The sequence below is a fragment of the Lingula anatina genome, chromosome 1, assembly GCF_051362555.1.
Source record: "Lingula anatina isolate TDL-2025a chromosome 1, LinAna3.0, whole genome shotgun sequence".
Classification (NCBI taxonomy): Eukaryota; Metazoa; Brachiopoda; class Lingulata; order Lingulida; family Lingulidae; genus Lingula; species Lingula anatina.
Genome location: NC_141767.1, coordinates 7,117,730 through 7,133,703, shown reverse-complemented (window position 1 = coordinate 7,133,703; position 15,974 = coordinate 7,117,730). Strand labels below are relative to the sequence as shown.

Sequence of the window (15,974 nt, the reverse complement as noted above, 5' to 3'; positions counted from 1 at the left end):
ATCAAGTCTCAGGAGCATAATTTAAAAAATTCAAAAAGAAAAGAAAATAAACGCGTGGATCCTGTATGTACAGGTATGCTATTCTTTACAAATTAATTCAAAGTTTTAAGGTAAACAAAAATGTATATTTTATTACAAAGATGCAATAGTTGTTATGGTTGTTTTTAACTTGAAATAATTTTATCACGAAACATGGAAAACGAAAGTTCGCCTTACTAAAACTTCATATAACGTAAGGCCACGTACTACATTAAAATAAAACTGAGAAAATTTTATATTACCCGCCATTTAAACAACCATCAATCGGTTATGGTAAATGTCAGTGTTGAATACTCATGGAATGAATAATGACAGCAGTAAAAAGAACATTATGCTTTCGCTTCCGTTTAGTTCTCCGAATCATGGGAAGGAAGTGCGTTACAAATTGGTTTCAATAAGCCTATTATTATGGGGAATCCCCTCGTAGTTGACTGGAGAGACCGCCGGCTGGAGCTTGATACCGTGCCATGCCAGGCCACAGCCTGAAATCGTACCATGTCAGGCCACGTACCATGTCCATATTTTATCTTAGGTCAAAGACGTACATCAACGGGGCCGTAGCAATAGTCCGAAGGTTCATCGGTCCAAATGTACACTATAGAACCTTCGGACCAATGAACCTTGATTAAAAAATCGATGAAAATGTTACCACTTTTCGGACCAATGAACCTTCGGACCAATGAACCTTCGGACTATCGAGACGCCCCCGTTTCACTACAAATAGCTGAAGTATTGCATAAACCATTCTTGCAGTGACAATCCGTACACAATAGATAACTAATGCCAGTTTCTCTTTCAAAACTAATTAATACTCCCCAGTATATGTGTTCTCCCGTTTTGCACCCATATCATATCATATGTGTATTGTTTTGAAACTTTCTTACCTGGGATTTTTCTCGACAAATCTAATTTTCTCCTGAAATAAAAGCAATTTTCTTCCTCTCAAAAATCTCTGTAAAAACCAATTTTGCATTTGGAATCAATGTTTTATACAATTTCTAGTTAATTACTTGTACATATAATATTACATCATGCCTATATACATTCCTATATTCATTAATGGTAGCAGCACCAAATTCTGCATAATGATATAGGGTCTATCATAGTAGCAAACTATATACACATAATGGTAGCCAACTACATTTTTGCTCATTTACAAAATTGTATATCTGTAAGTATAGTTTTCTCCATTCTGTTAAGTCAGTGTATTTGAAGTGGATACCAAATGTGAATTTATGTACAGTCTGCCATTGAAAGGATTGTTTATTATATTTATTGTTCTCTCAACTGATACGACATTTTTTTTTTACTTGACGTGACACATAACCACCATTATGTTGGACAGGTGGACATATCCTGACTGTGGGATCCAGTTACTATATAAAAGTCACGTGCCCATCGCTCGTATCATTAGTAAATATATTCTATTTTTTTCTCTTTTTATCCTCTCTCATGAATGAATATTGAGGAAAACATCTGATCGGAATGAAGGCATGCAAAAAACTTATTATTATTTTCAGTTTTGGTTCATTTATCATTTATTGGTGATGTTGAAGCGACGTTTTCTGGTCGCTTCCGGTGCTGATTTTGCCTGTGCAGCGGTTTGCACATTGTGAATATTGGTGGGTATAAGAATAATGAAATAAACAACCGATATAAAAGTTCACGTTAAAGATAATTGCAACTTCGTCCATTCAAGATGTGAACTGAATTATTTTACATTAATTTTCTATTGTTTTCTGGCTCTATATTTATTCGTAATGTTGTCTTGTGTAACTAACACTAACCGTCGTCGCGTCTACGCCGAACAGGCCCAGCGACATTAACCTATTCAGATTCTAGTCGTCGAGATTGCAGTATACATGTAGCATTTGATTTGTGTTTTTTATATATCTAAGATGTGTTTATGCATGAAAGATATTGGCACTTATGCAATATATTTTTTCATGTTTTTACAAGGTTCAAACCCATCCAGATAACATATGTAATGAGAGCATTTCATGGTGAGCATATATTTGAATAGCAAAGCCACTGATCAAAGGCTCCATTCACATGGAAAATTTATTTTCTAAAAATCTGAAAATCTATTTTCGGTATCTTGTGATCACGGTCTATGCCCTGGATACCCGCGGCATAATTACTGGCAGCGCAAGCAAGTTACTTCCAAAGCTGTAATTAATTCTCGGCTGGGCTTGGAGGAGATTCTGATACCTTGATGCATGAGCAGAAGGAAGTTAGAAAGTAAATGGTAGTCGCGGTTGCTTTGAAAAATGTGTTTGTCAATTTTGTGCAACAACAAGATGAAGAAGATGAAGAAGCTATACACACACAGATATGAATGCAACCGTCATGATCCGATGGCAAGCGATGCGTCAAGGTATTAGAATCTCCTCCGAGCGCACCCGAGAATTAATTACAGCTTTGGAAGTAACTCGCTCGCGCTGCCAGTAAATACGCCGCAGGGTATCCAGGGCACAGACCGTGATCACAAGATACCATGTTTTTCCTTCATGGTAGCTTTTACTTTTCCCAAGCATACAATCATGGTGTCTACAGTCCCTTTCCTAGCCATCAAGTCACTTACATGACCTGACAGCAAAATGCTATTGGCTTTAATCAGGGGTGGATTCAGAGCTATTTTCTGACAAGTCTTCCAAAATATCTTTGTTTTTCCGTTCTCCATTTTGACCATCTTCCGACAGAAAAAATAGATACCCGTCAGTGTAAACTTGAATATCTGACCGTCTTCCTGAAGACCCAGAAGATGGGCTCAATCTGCCCCCGTTAATTAAGTGGAAATTGTTGTTTTTCTTACCGCAGTCCAGAGTATTAAAAAATAACCAGTAACAGTGTCCTCTGTCACTGGTGGAACATCTCCCAAATCAGCACTCCACTGAAAGTCTGTCAATTTTTCATCAGTAATGCAATCATGTGAAGTATGCAGTTCTTAGTCACGTATGGTATTAATTCTTGCAATCAACTGTTCTTTTTTCCCACTTAAATTTTTCCCATATTTTTCAGAATTGTTTTTAGTTCTTGCACCATTTATTTCATTAGATCATGTTCTTTCTCTTCACTTCTCATCTCTAAATGTTATGACTAGCTTGCCTGCTGCCCTGTCAGGTAGGGCCCCAAATGGGAAAAGTTGTCACTAAAAAGCGACACCTGGCATACCAAAAAGGTCTATTGATGCATTTTAAAGTTACAAGCCATAAAGTCAAAACTGTGCTCAAAAGAAAATTGGTTGCATTAACCTATAGTACTTTTGTACAACTCTTATTTGCCACTGAAATTATTCTGATACAAGTAGAAGTTATAGCAGTAGTAGTAGAAATGGAATTGCAATTTTTCAACATTAGAATTTTAAATGCAAAATATTATGATTTGTATTTGCCTTAAAAATCAACCATTCTAGTTTGGGTAGGCAACAAGTGAAATATTCACAAATTTCATTTTTTTTCTATCCTGTCTCATGTAAAATATTTATTCAGTTTCACATTATGTCCCTTTTTAGCTCCTCTACTTTCATTTTTAATGATCTTAATTGGTTTAATGCGTTGTATTTCAGGCAGTTGAAATCTGTTTTCAACCTAACTAGGGTACATACATACATCACAAAACAGGATTAAGAAAAAGCCTCTAATGGGGGCGGGTGCAGTGAGGGGAGCACAAGGCCAACCTCAGAGTCAAGGTCAAAATAAGGTTGACAGCAGTAGCCAGCTTGCAATAATGTCATGTGAAAAATGTGGTGCTGTGTTTGGTCTTCTGAAGAGAAAGGTAAGCCAGATATATTGAAATTTGTTGATAGAGATTTTCAGATCTTACACTGAAATTTGTGACATCATTCGGATGAATCTACTAAATTTATTTAATTGAAGCATGTTGATACACATGTACGCCCACCTTGAGTTTGAGAGGCCACTCACTGGAAATGGTAGAGGGCTGAGTGGAGAAATATATGCCTGGCCTAGCTGGTTTTAACAATGTACAGTAGTTCACTAAATAGAATAAAATCATTGATCCAAAAACCACTTCTTTCTTGTTATAAAACAGGCATGGTATCTCATTTGGTTTAATACCACTGAGTTAGCATTAGATAGTGAAAAAGAACTACAGTTTTGGTCTTAACATTTAGACTGGACTAAAGTTCTTTTATGCCCCTATTTCACACAGACAACACATCCCACCAATCACCAGGAATTGACAAATTTCAGGATTCGTGGTTGAATCGTAATCAGTTCGTGAAGTTCTTAACAGATTCGTATATAATCGCAGTCAGTTCTTGCAATTCTTGATCAATCGGGAATTCGTGGCAAAAATTTTGAGCAGTTCAAAATTTTGGCCATGAAGTCACGATTCCAAAAAATCGTAGTGCTTTTTTTGACAATATTCGTGCGATTCCAGCTGAATCCCACAAATATTCATAACACTATCGCACCTGTATCGTAACTGAATCGTAGAGTGTATCAAATTAGGCCAGAAAATTTGCAAAATCTCACGAATCCTTACGAATCCTGAAATTTGTCAATTCCTGGCAATTCGTGGTATTCGTGGTCTGTGTGAAATAGGGGCATTAGGAAGTGGCTCCTGCAAGGGCATATTGGTTATATACGCTATAGATGTGTTTTATCTTCAGATTATTCATATTTGAACAATCTACACAAAAAAAAAACTCTGAGCTGTTTAGAAATTTCAGTTTTACTATTTCAGAGAATTTGCCTAGACTGCGGTAACTACCACTGCTCAGCATGTCTCACTAGAGTAACTTTTAACAAGCGTAGATGTCAACTTTGTCAGATGTTTGCCTCCAAGCAGTTTGACAGACAGACACTGATGGATCTCAGACTGAAAGACTTAAAAGTGTACCTTAACAAACATGTGATACAATACCAAAGATGCACGGAGAAGAATGATTTAGTGGAGCTTATACTGAGGCACTCTGGCAACCAGTCATACTTGGAGGAACAAGAGGAACACCGAAGACATTTAGAAGTGTTAAAAGTAAGTGTTTAGGTTTGTAAAAGCAGATGTCTTTGCATGAAATTGAATAAGATTTATCTCCTAATACACTGCCTATTTCTGCATGCAATCCCAGGTTTGAATTGTTGCATTATTTACACTGGCAGATTGAGATTGTCATGGGGGAGGGGCAGCTGTTTTTTTTTTTTTTTTTTTTGTTCTTTATTTAATAATTTATTTATAGATTTGTTAATTTTGTTGTGGCCAGGAACATAGACTACAAAATGAAGTACAAGATGACAGGGAGTCTGTGCCATCATCTGATGAGAGCAGCAGTGAACACATTGAGCACAGTGACACACATTCCACAGTACCACCACCAGAACCAACCCCAGCTCAACCAACACATTCTGAGCAATCTCCTCCAACACAATTGAACCACCAGGAGTCGGATGAGGAGAGAAATGAGAGACTGAGGAGGAGGCAGGAGCAAGAAAGAAGAAATCTTGAAGAGAGAATTGGGAATGATTGGTTCATGGACAGTGATGTAAGAAAAATGCACATAATGAGGTCACTGAGTTTCTCTCATACACTGCCTCCAACAATATTAGTTTGTAATTATCTGAAATTGACTTATACCATGAAATCTGCATTTTATTACTACTACTGTTAGGTATATAACAATAAATTATTTTATTATGAATTTTTTTAAGCATGACAACCTAAAAAAATACATTTGTGATAGATCAGTGCTGTTTGTTTTAGTTACAATATTACTTGTAGATCTATTTACATTTTGATTCATTCATTCAGGAGGAACCAGACCCTAGAGCTCCACATGTAAGGATGAGACTTAGTGCCATAGATGACATTGAGCAGATTGACACCTTGTCTCCACGGCAACTCAAGGAACTACTGGCAGCCAACTTTGTGGATTATAAAGGTTGTGTGGAGAAGTGGGAGTTGGTGGACAAGGCCAAGAGGCTTTGGCAGTCACATAAAGAAAATCAGAAAAAAGGTAAGTATTTTCATTGTCTTATTATATAGAGAAAATCAACGAAAAGGTAAGGATTTTCTTGTACCTAATTTGATGCACACTGTATTTTTATATGACAACACTTGTGGAGATCATAGGTCAGTAATTCTTTCTCTGCATGAGACTAGTGAAAAGGAGAGAGTTCACAAATCTAGTCCTGTGTTACTGTTGTATCAGTTTTCACATTTACTCCATTAGTGCACTAGGTTTTATCACATTAAGCACTGAAATTTTTCAAACTTAGATTGATTTTAATATTTATGTTTTTATTTTGATTTCTTCAACATTTTGTTTCATTTTTCAATAGCTGAAGAAATACACAGCCTGGCTGAGAAACAAGGTACCTGTACAAGTTTATGCATTTAGAAGTACATGAGATCCTTTTGAAATCAGTAAAGACTTACATTAATTTGAAATTTTCTATATACAAGTAAGAAATAAAAGACATTTTGACAAGATTTATGTTGGAAGTTAAAAAAAGCACAACATTAATATTTTATGGCTCATAGCCATTATAATATGTGGTGTTTAGATGTGTAGGTAAATATTCTTAATTCCCCAGATTTAAAAAAATGGTTTTTGCCCAGTTTGGAACTTGGAAATGCATTGGTATTGAACATCTTTTCTTCCAGGCAACAAACCCAGCACTACTAGGATGGAAAGCAATCCTGAAGACTCACTGTGCAAGATTTGCATGGACCATACAGTGGACTGTGTGTTACTGGAGTGTGGACATTCAGTGACTTGTACTAACTGTGGCAAACGGATGTCAGAGTGCCCCATATGTAGACAGTATGTTGTGAGAGCTGTAAGGATATTTAAGTCATAATCCCAGTTGATGATAGGTAGGTAATTTTGGTTCACTGGGCTTGACTCTCAGTTGCATAATTTATATTGCCAGTGGTTAAACAGTACAAGAGAAGAAATTAATGATATCTGATTGTATCAAACTAGTATATCTAGTACAATAGTAATTCAACTCCATTAACAGAGAATTTTAATAATTTTGGTTATATTAGACGAAAGCTTTATAATAATGGAAAAATCATTTATGCAGCTTTTAATGTTCGCTATGTTGACCGTCTATGCCACTTCTTGTTTACATGAAAAGTGAATAATTAAATATTGCAACAAATATCAACATATGTAATCACAATATCTTAATTTAAATCCGTAATTATAAACATCCAAGTTTTTGTTCACAACAAATTATGTTGTTATAGTCAGTTACAAAAGTAACATTTCAGTTGTTCAGTAGGATATTTTGCTTTTTCTTATTATTAAATGATTGGTGCAATTTCCTTTAAGCAAAAAAACCAGTGATGGTCATTTACAAACTTAAGTAAATGTTTTATTGTATTTGTTTTCATTAAAAAACCTGTCAAGAGCAGTAGGTATAAATTTCTCACTTTTGATAACAGAAATTAAACTTTAAGTCTGTTTAATTAATTTTTCTAATTTTTTTTATTTATTTATTTATTACTTTTTTTAAATGAATGTCAGATGTGAATTGATTATCATTGATTACATGCTGCTGAATTGCTTGAAACCTAATGTATTTTAACACTTTTTGGCAACTGATCTCCTTTATCTTTTCTGTTGTTATTTTTGCTAGAAAATCTACCCTCCATTCATCAAAAACATCGTCGCAAAATTTAAAAGTATATTAGGAATAATTTAATTTTAGGTATGTATTAATACTAGAAACAAAAGCAAAGTGCCAATAAGGCAGAGAACATATTGTTACAAAAGCAGTAGCATTAATGCGGAAATACATCAACCATTAAAAGATTTGTCAGTAGAGGACTGAAACTTACAAAAAATCTGGGAAGGTGAGCAGTTTAATTGTCTCAGCATTTAGAAAATGTGATACTTTGTTGGTCAGATTATATATTTTTATGAGTTTAGTTGCGTTTTCAAGTACATTCCATGTGAGTCATTTTGAAAGAAGGATTTGCAATTGATGAAGAAAAACTCAAAAGGCTAGATATTGTATTCAGATTATTTAATTAAAAGTTGTACATTTGTTTATATAAATAAAAGTGAGATAAAACATTTTCCCCGGATATTGCTTTTTATGCTGTAACTTGTTCTAGTTTACTAGTATATGTTGTATTATTAATAATTAATGCATTCCTATGAAAGCAGTGAGTGAAATCCTCTATTATGCAATGCCTATAATGTTAAATGTATACATACTAATAATTTGCACATGCAGAAATGCTGATATTAAACCTGTCGTAAAGATATCTAAAACTGTTTTAACTTGACAATATTAATTCCAACAAATATGAAAAACTGGCAAACATGACATTTTCTTATCTTTTTTTTTTTTTTTCATGATTTTCAATACAAACATGCTATTTATCTTGAAAACGTCAACTTTTCCAATATACAAGGATGACAATATTACTTCTCCTTGTAATGAGACATGTATTCATAATTTGTGAAGAAAACCCTTTAAATATTACATTGTAACATGCATACACTCTAGCTGGTATTTTGCACGTACAGAAATGCTGATATAAAACCTGTCATTAAAAATTCAACCAGACAGCAAGGTTGCAAACATATAGCAACTTAATGAAAAAGACTCCCTATTTTAACGTTACCAGGCACATTCCTGTAAACACCAACTTTTGTAAAAAAAATAATAATAAAAATTCGATCCTGCCAATTTTCGAAATGAACATGCCTCTGAGGCTAAGCAAAGCCAACCAGCAAGTAAAAAAAGTTTTTTAGTCAAACTATATCACATGGTACATCCCATCCCCAGAGTGACCGCTTTCAGTATGGCAAATGAAATGGATGCAAGATTGTTTGTAAATTATAACTTAATTGACTGATTACAGCAAATATTTTGGATAATTCAAAAATATCCTAGAAGCGTTAGTCGCGTTAAACTGTACGGGAAAAAATGTGAATTTTACAGATACTGTATTTTTGTAAGTCATAAATTCTTAAAATCGGAACATTCCTATTGAGTGTTAGCAACAAAACTGAAAAGCAGGCTACCTTATAATTATATTATGTACAGTAAAAACACAACAAAGCAACACAGAAATATATTTTAATGATTCTAAAACTATGTATCTAAAAAACTGATAATTTTCCCATTTAAAAAATGGAGTCATTTTTATATATATATGTCATGTGGGTTTGAATTTTACCTGAAGCCTAGCCAAGCAGGTCTTTAAGTTGGTTTAATCGTCTTCTCTTTCTTCTTCTTACTATTTGCAAACGGGCTATTTCTTCCAATTGAAAAACTTATTTTTACCAGACACTGGTATGCAACATGCATAATATAAAGTGGCTCTACAATGTTCACATATTTATACACGACCGGCATATGTATACTATTAGAAAAACATTTATGAATCTTTAGTGTCTCTTCTTGTTTCTTATCCTTCTTTTCAGCAATAGCGTATGAATGATAACGTCCACAAATTCAAGCAAAGTTATTAAGCTGGCCCCAACAAATAGTCCTAAGGATCCACCGATGTCACCTGAAAACAAAAGAAAGAAACGTTGTATTAAGTTACTAAAATGTATTACAATGGTTAAACAATTGACGCATAGATATCTACCATAAACATATGTTTCTTAGAATATTGACGTTTTAAGGGATTTCTACCGTTGACGTCTGTTATAGCAAATTATTTTCTTATATTTATGCAAGCCATAATGTTTAGCAATGAAAATTCAGCTCAAGCGGTCGATTTAGCAACTATCACCAAACACGCTTTCAGCGACGTTCAGCCGAGCAACAGGCCATTGACTGTTAATTTTGCCCTTCATGAAATGAAACCTAATATCTAAATTGTAGTTTCATAATACGCCGTCAACTAAAAAAAATCAAGGAAATTAAAAAGATGTTTGCGTGTCAACTGAACTCATCAGTGTTTTAAATATCCGGCAAGGTTAAAGAGAGCGCTCTCGTCACTGCAAACGCTATTAAATAACTTACTCCACAAGCTGTTAGTGTCATAAGCTATTTGCTGCTTGATCTCCTCGTAGCTTAACTCTTTCAGAAAAACATCAAGCTGAAGAAAATTTTCCCTGGAACGAAAAGGGATGATTACATAAGCTTTCAAGTACATTATAATGATTTCTTCAAATGAAAGCACGAAAAAACTGGATTTAACTAGAAGTCACTAACGGGCTCTGCGGACTTCGTTTGGTGGACATCAAACCCGAGTGACAGCTTAGGTTCTCTTTCTTTGGATAGTAGGTCTTATCTATAGTGAGCCCAAGGCCGAGTTCGAATTATATTGAATGGTTTCTTAACGTGTGGTTATTAATGGTTTTTAAGCGTTAAATCCGTTTACCTAACTTACTCACATAAAGAAAGTTGCTTCAATCATGTTCTTCCTCTTAAAGGAACCCAGTTGCTCTTGACGATGGAAAAAAGCAGATAGGAAAAGTTCATCTTTATTGCCAAGTGACATGTCAAGGTCAGCTTGTTGTATTAGTCTCCCAAGTTTTATGTCAATTTCTGCTGATTTGTTCTGCATGTCTATTTCTGCAAAATCTGCATTCGTTAGAACTTGAAGCTCCGGCATGGAGATATTGTCTAACGAACCCCGTGGGTAGTGTAGCATTCTCCGGACAATGTCGAGCAGATAAGCACTATCTGAAGTGTTTGAAAAAATATCACGAACATCTTGGTGTATCTTCTGATAAAAATTATCCAGAATAACTTCATCCATCATGTTCTGCCACATTGCAGTGTGCGCAAATTGATATTGATGGAGGCTGTCAAGCAATTCTCTGCCTCTAGACCGCGCGGCCCCGAAGAATCGTTGCATATTCAGTAATTCTTCTTCGACAGCTGGCGAGGTAAACGACACGGCCACTTCTGTCTTAGTAATGTTGTCGTGTTTGGTGTAATGTTGCGCTTTGTCGATGGATTGTCGCAAAGTTTTGACGGCTGTCTTTCGCAGAGAACTCATATCTTGTAAGAGCTGGTCTATTGGCCATAGGACGTTAGCCATTGTTGTATGCAAAGTTTCGTTATATGCATTAAATGTTTGCACTATGTTTTCCAACATTTCCTTTGGTTTAGCAACAATTCGATCATAAATCATGTACTTCTGATAAAGAAATTTCTTACTCATTGAAATAAAAGTATCGATACTAGTTTGATACAAAGTCTCATTGTGGGTTCCATTTTCAAATATTTGCTTTGCTACGAGACGCAAATTGTGCAGTGATTGTATATATAATCCTAAGTATCTCATTATGTATTCAAAATGTTCATGAGTGTTCTTAAGATCATGATGTAACAAATACAACGAAACATATGTCATATCATAATGCCGCTCAGGGGTCCGCAAAAAGGTCAGAAGAGGGGTCCCATTAATGTAAGCCTCGTAAACTTTTGTTAAATTGGCACGTGCCCTGTTTGCCAAACTAAGTTTTGTTAACAAGTTCATGTCAACTATGTGAAAAACAGCGGGGCGAAAGCAGGTGTCGTTATGGTCAGAGGAACGCGCACAGTCCATCATGTGCTTGAAAAGATCAGGAGTTTGGAAAAAACCTGTTGTCACATGAGAGAACGTCCTTTCATCCATCACATTCCACCCTCTGATAAAATCATTATGATATGTGAAAACGCTAGACTCTAGTCCCCAGTTACTGTGAAAAGCAATTCTTGGTTTCAGTTCTTCCGTCATAGTACTTATGGAAGATTTGACTGTTTTGAGAATAATTGTTATGTTATCGAAAAAGCGAAGTATATCTTCATATTTCTCCAACAAATCTTTAAATTTAGCCTCGTCGTCTGTGCGTATGGCTTGATCAACCTTTTGTCGAATTTCTCTTGCTTTGACGTATTTCTTTTGAAGCAGCTGTAAGCCTTCACTTCTCAGCCAGGTTTCGGTATTGAAATTAGAAATAGTGGCGTATGTGGTCGTCGTGTCGAACAGCGTTCTATTACAGGGTACTGGACACGGACACGCCTCAGCACTGCGTTCGTACGTTTCTGAAAGCAATTAACTTCTTTTAAATTTCTGTAACATTTGCTAATGGCAAATTATGTCATTTAGATTGAATAGATATATTCAATGCAACATTAGGAAAAAACGAGGCTCCAATGAAGACGATTTGCGAAACTCAAGATGAAAAGGCAGTCAGCTAGTTTTGCTGCTCGTCTTAACCACAGTTTTCCTCGTACACTTACCTAAACTGGGTCTCAAGCAAGTGGCGTAAGTTGACAGATTACATACAGAAGGGTGCCCTAGGGTGAAGTTATGAATGATGTTGAACGTTAATACAAAATATTAAACAAATCATGTGATTTTTCCAAATTTTCCGATTTTTTCATTTTTTTACAACAACAACTGTTCAGAAGAATTGTAACTTTAAGTCATTCCTTTTTCAAAAAAAGTATATTAAGTGCACGCGATGATTAAATGCTGAAGTGTTCTGGATGCACAGTTAAAATACTCCATAAAAGACATAATACAAATTGGACAAAGATTGTTACATTGTGGTTAAGACAACTGGTACCTGTATATATCTCCGGCATGTAAAAGTCGCGGCAACCACATTGTTCTACCACGTGTCTTGCTTCACAGTCCAGATCACAGGCTGGAACTGAATAATAGTCATAATACCTCAGCTCACGACTGCCACATTTACCATGCGGAGGGATCAGGTTCTCCACCTGCAATTACACGGATGTAATTTCTTTTAACCGTCCAGACAAAACGTTTTCGGAACGCTTTGTGGATAGTTGTAAACAGGGACAGGTTCCACAACCAACTAACCAACAAATAAATGAATGAAAGAATGAATGAATCAGACTTAAATTGGTCATAACTTCAGAACCAAAAAGTTGGGTCTCATTAAATTCGGCGATAATCCTTATATTTCCATATTAGTTGACTACTGTTCTATCATGTATAAAATAGACTGAAAATATAAGACTATAATCTAAAACCAATTTTCGTTCCGAGGTTCGAAACTGACCAAGCATTGGTTGTGCGGGAGAGAGGTCCAAGGGGTCCGACAGGTATTTAGAATAGGATGCAGGTTATATGGTTTCACATGCTGGAATTACCATTTTAAAAGTACCTTGTTATAGGGTTATAGGCAGAAGGTTTGAAGAAGTTGCATAATTTCAAAAACACACCATTATCTAAATTTTTACTTCCTATAAACGGCAGGTGCTAATACAATTTTATCCGAGAGATTTTTATGATCAGGTACCTAAAGGGCAACAAGGGGCCGTTTCTCTTGCAGGCATACAGTAGGCTACTACACGAGCTGAATAGTTTTAAAGGAAGTCATTATCTTAGAATCAACAAGTCAATGGGTAAGTGCTAATTACTGAAAAATAGTTATGATCAAGTTCCTAACTGGCAATAAGGGAGCGTTTCAAAATACCTTAATAACAGACATTCCCACGAAGGCGTGTGATCCGGGTGGTATGGCTTGCCCCAAATCCCGCACCAAGGGGACCTCGTGCTGCTCGTGTAAGAGAACCTTGAGGCCAGCAGAACCAAATGGACCGCTCATGTACTCATACTGTTCTATGTTGATTGTCAGCCTAAGGCCGTGTTCAGCGCCTGAAATCATATGAAGCCCTCTTTACGTACTTCTGGATGTCTCCAGATCTGCTATTCTACATCCATCTCGCCTTTTTGAGTAACGCTGTACATACTGTAGATGTATAAATACCTCATATTGCGCCAAGATATCACCCTTTGTCGCTGATGCATTTGACAGAAATTTATTAAAATAAAAGCAAGTTTTTCCTTTTCTTGTTATTTATTCATTTGCCGGGTATTTATTTTCGCAAATTTAGCTATTTTGGCCAAATCCTTATTTGCACAAAAAGATGGTAAAAGCTGCCAATTATTATCTGTCGTTTTAATGGGAATTAAGAATGAAAATGTTTCAACAATCCTGAATAACATGTGTACGTAAAGGAAATGGATTCACTACCCATAAAGGGTGGCTTTAATTCTAATATCAATTACATAACACATCACAATGTGAATGGTTACAAAGACGACCGTGATCTAGACTTACCGGTCTGAGCTGTTGTTTTAACGGGTTTATTTCCTCCATTGAAAGTGAAACAAATTCCATGATCTGTTTGAATTTTCTCGAAATCGGAATTGGAACAGATACCGTTATTCCAGCGGCAACTATAAGATAACACATAATATACACTTTTTATTTTCCAAACTTCTCTGTAACGTTACAGCAGGGTGTATCCCTTTACAATTGAAGATAAATGAAAACTGCTGAGAAAAATTTGTGTTTTGTTTAAAACGAATGTTTTCTTCTGTATTAAAACCAGAATACTCGTAGCAATGAGAAAGTAAAGGGGTTTGAGGAAAATATGGTAACGTATCATGTGCGTGCCTTAATATCATATCTTCTTTGGTATGTGCATTTAGTTGGAATAAGTCCTCTATCGTGCCATTTCCGGTTCTGTCTGTGTGATTCCCAGAGAGCCCACTCGAGTAAAGTTCGTTTATTATTTCGTAGTGGCCATTTTCTGCTGCCTTAGACATCCTGAAATACGGTTATAATAAGTACCGTCTACCAGGGCCGCAATTATTATTGTGGACATATTTGTTGAGGCGGAGAGATTGCAGACATTAGTCATCTATTTAACCAGTGACATATTCGTTAATATCTAGTAAAAAATCAATCCGCGGCCCTGGTAGAGTGTAAATAATTAGTATGAAGGTGGACTGTCGTCACCAAACAACAGCGGTACTTTCAATGTTTTAACAAGAAATATAGTCTAGAACATGTACTACTCTCCACCAGAATCACAATTTTTTTAATTGATAGATATTTCAATCAATACATCATATTCTGTGCGCATACATGTAGATGTATTGTACTGTACTGTCTTTCCAGCGATAATCGTATTTTTTAAGAAAAAGACGTCATCATCCAACTGGCATGTGGTGGAGACCTCGAGTTGTCTAGCACCCTCCCGTTAAACTCACCAAATAGCCATTGATTTTGGAGGTAAAAAGAAATAATGTAAGCATTGTTTGGGACCCAACCAAGTTGAACCAACCATTTAAACAATGTTGTCTTTGTGTATATTTTGAATAGTCTTCAAACTTATAACGTGGCATACGTATTTTAAAACACTGAATGGTGCTTAAAAAACTCGCATAAAGTCAAGATCTTCTTCATTGGTTGTTTCATTAAAATATTAAATTTCGGATTTAAAGTTTGTACATCAGCTAATTGGAATTAAGTTACAGTCCACATACATTTTAAGACATAACTTACTTGAATGCGTTCAGGTTGCATATTGTAACGGCAGGAAAGTTAATTTTGTCAGCATAGTTGATTTTGACGTTGACCGTGACCGGCCAAGAGCGATAGTATACGACGCACCCTATCAGTTGCATTAGAAACAGACCAGCCCCAAGCAATACCAGAAAAATCCATATAACTCTGAAAAAAAAACATGTTGTTAATGCAGGATGAAATGTATTTTTGATGGGAATTTTGTTCAAATAAAAGGCGTTTAAATTTTGGTTTAATTCGATGGCGGGTGGAACCCCTTTAACAATGTTTTATGACTTGGAGCAGAAGCAACCTATATTATAATAGCAGATCAGCTGAAGTCTCCTTTTCACGTTTTCTCCCAAACTACAATGATCTGTTGACAACTGGCCTTGTTTTTGATTGAGAGACAGATTACCAAAAACGGATTTTTGAACATTTATTCCTTGATGCCTAAGGTAAATTTTGCCTTTATTATTAATTCAAAATGCCTTCAGCATTATGTGTTTTATGAATTAATCGACCCGCACAAAATTAATCTCGTCTCTCGTTCGTGTTTTTTCAATTTTTGTATTTTCCCCACAATTAAGGTTTTTTTTAAACGTGACATAGTATAGTAATCAATCGCAGTAATTGGACACAAGTTTACATAAACGCCTGTTTTTGCCTT

The 15,974-nt window shown here is 35.6% G+C and overlaps 3 protein-coding genes across 4 annotated transcripts in view; 1 reads left to right on the top strand and 2 right to left on the bottom strand.

Moving 5' to 3' along the window:
* The window catches only part of LOC112042175 (TPR and ankyrin repeat-containing protein 1-like), a 28,873-nt gene extending 28,386 nt beyond the window's left edge, over positions 1–487 (bottom strand). The window contains exon 1 of the mRNA XM_087014421.1: positions 282–487. Within this exon, the coding sequence (XP_086870547.1) occupies positions 282–288 (7 nt within the window). The 5' untranslated portion in view covers positions 289–487. The remainder of the gene's footprint in view (positions 1–281) is intronic.
* Positions 488–1,474: 987 nt separating this feature from the next.
* LOC106163780 (E3 ubiquitin-protein ligase rififylin) lies at positions 1,475–8,092 on the top strand. 2 transcript variants are annotated; one of them, XM_013541458.3, is made up of 8 exons: positions 1,546–1,661; positions 1,999–2,042; positions 3,608–3,816; positions 4,750–5,040; positions 5,267–5,545; positions 5,812–6,016; positions 6,342–6,374; positions 6,667–8,092. In XM_013541458.3, the coding sequence occupies exons 3-8, from the start codon at positions 3,682–3,684 to the stop codon at positions 6,861–6,863; spliced, it is 1,140 nt and encodes a 379-aa protein (XP_013396912.2). In that variant the 5' UTR covers positions 1,546–1,661; positions 1,999–2,042; positions 3,608–3,681; the 3' UTR covers positions 6,864–8,092. The 2 variants fall into 2 exon arrangements, with proteins under 2 accessions (XP_013396913.2, XP_013396912.2); XM_013541459.3 differs by lacking the exon at positions 1,999–2,042 and having other exon boundaries at positions 1,475–1,661.
* Positions 8,093–9,046: 954 nt separating this feature from the next.
* Positions 9,047–15,974, bottom strand: part of LOC106170158 (uncharacterized) — an 8,522-nt gene continuing 1,594 nt past the window's right edge. The window contains exons 2-8 of the mRNA XM_087001502.1: positions 14,072–14,235; positions 13,424–13,605; positions 12,545–12,701; positions 12,216–12,272; positions 10,376–12,017; positions 10,002–10,093; positions 9,047–9,540 (exon numbers count right to left, since the gene is read on the bottom strand). Of these exons, the coding sequence (XP_086857628.1) occupies positions 9,416–9,540; positions 10,002–10,093; positions 10,376–12,017; positions 12,216–12,272; positions 12,545–12,701; positions 13,424–13,605; positions 14,072–14,235 (2,419 nt within the window). The 3' untranslated portion in view covers positions 9,047–9,415. The remainder of the gene's footprint in view (positions 9,541–10,001; positions 10,094–10,375; positions 12,018–12,215; positions 12,273–12,544; positions 12,702–13,423; positions 13,606–14,071; positions 14,236–15,974) is intronic.

Coding starts and splice junctions, on each gene's coding strand:
- LOC106163780 (XM_013541459.3), top strand. CDS start 3,682: ATGGGGGCGGGTGCAGTGAGGGGAGCACAAGGCCAACCTCAGAGTCAA. Junction 3,817..4,749: donor TTGGTCTTCTGAAGAGAAAG/GTAAGCCAGATA, acceptor TTACTATTTCAG/AGAATTTGCCTAGACTGCGG. Junction 6,017..6,341: donor TAAAGAAAATCAGAAAAAAG/GTAAGTATTTTC, acceptor ATTTTTCAATAG/CTGAAGAAATACACAGCCTG.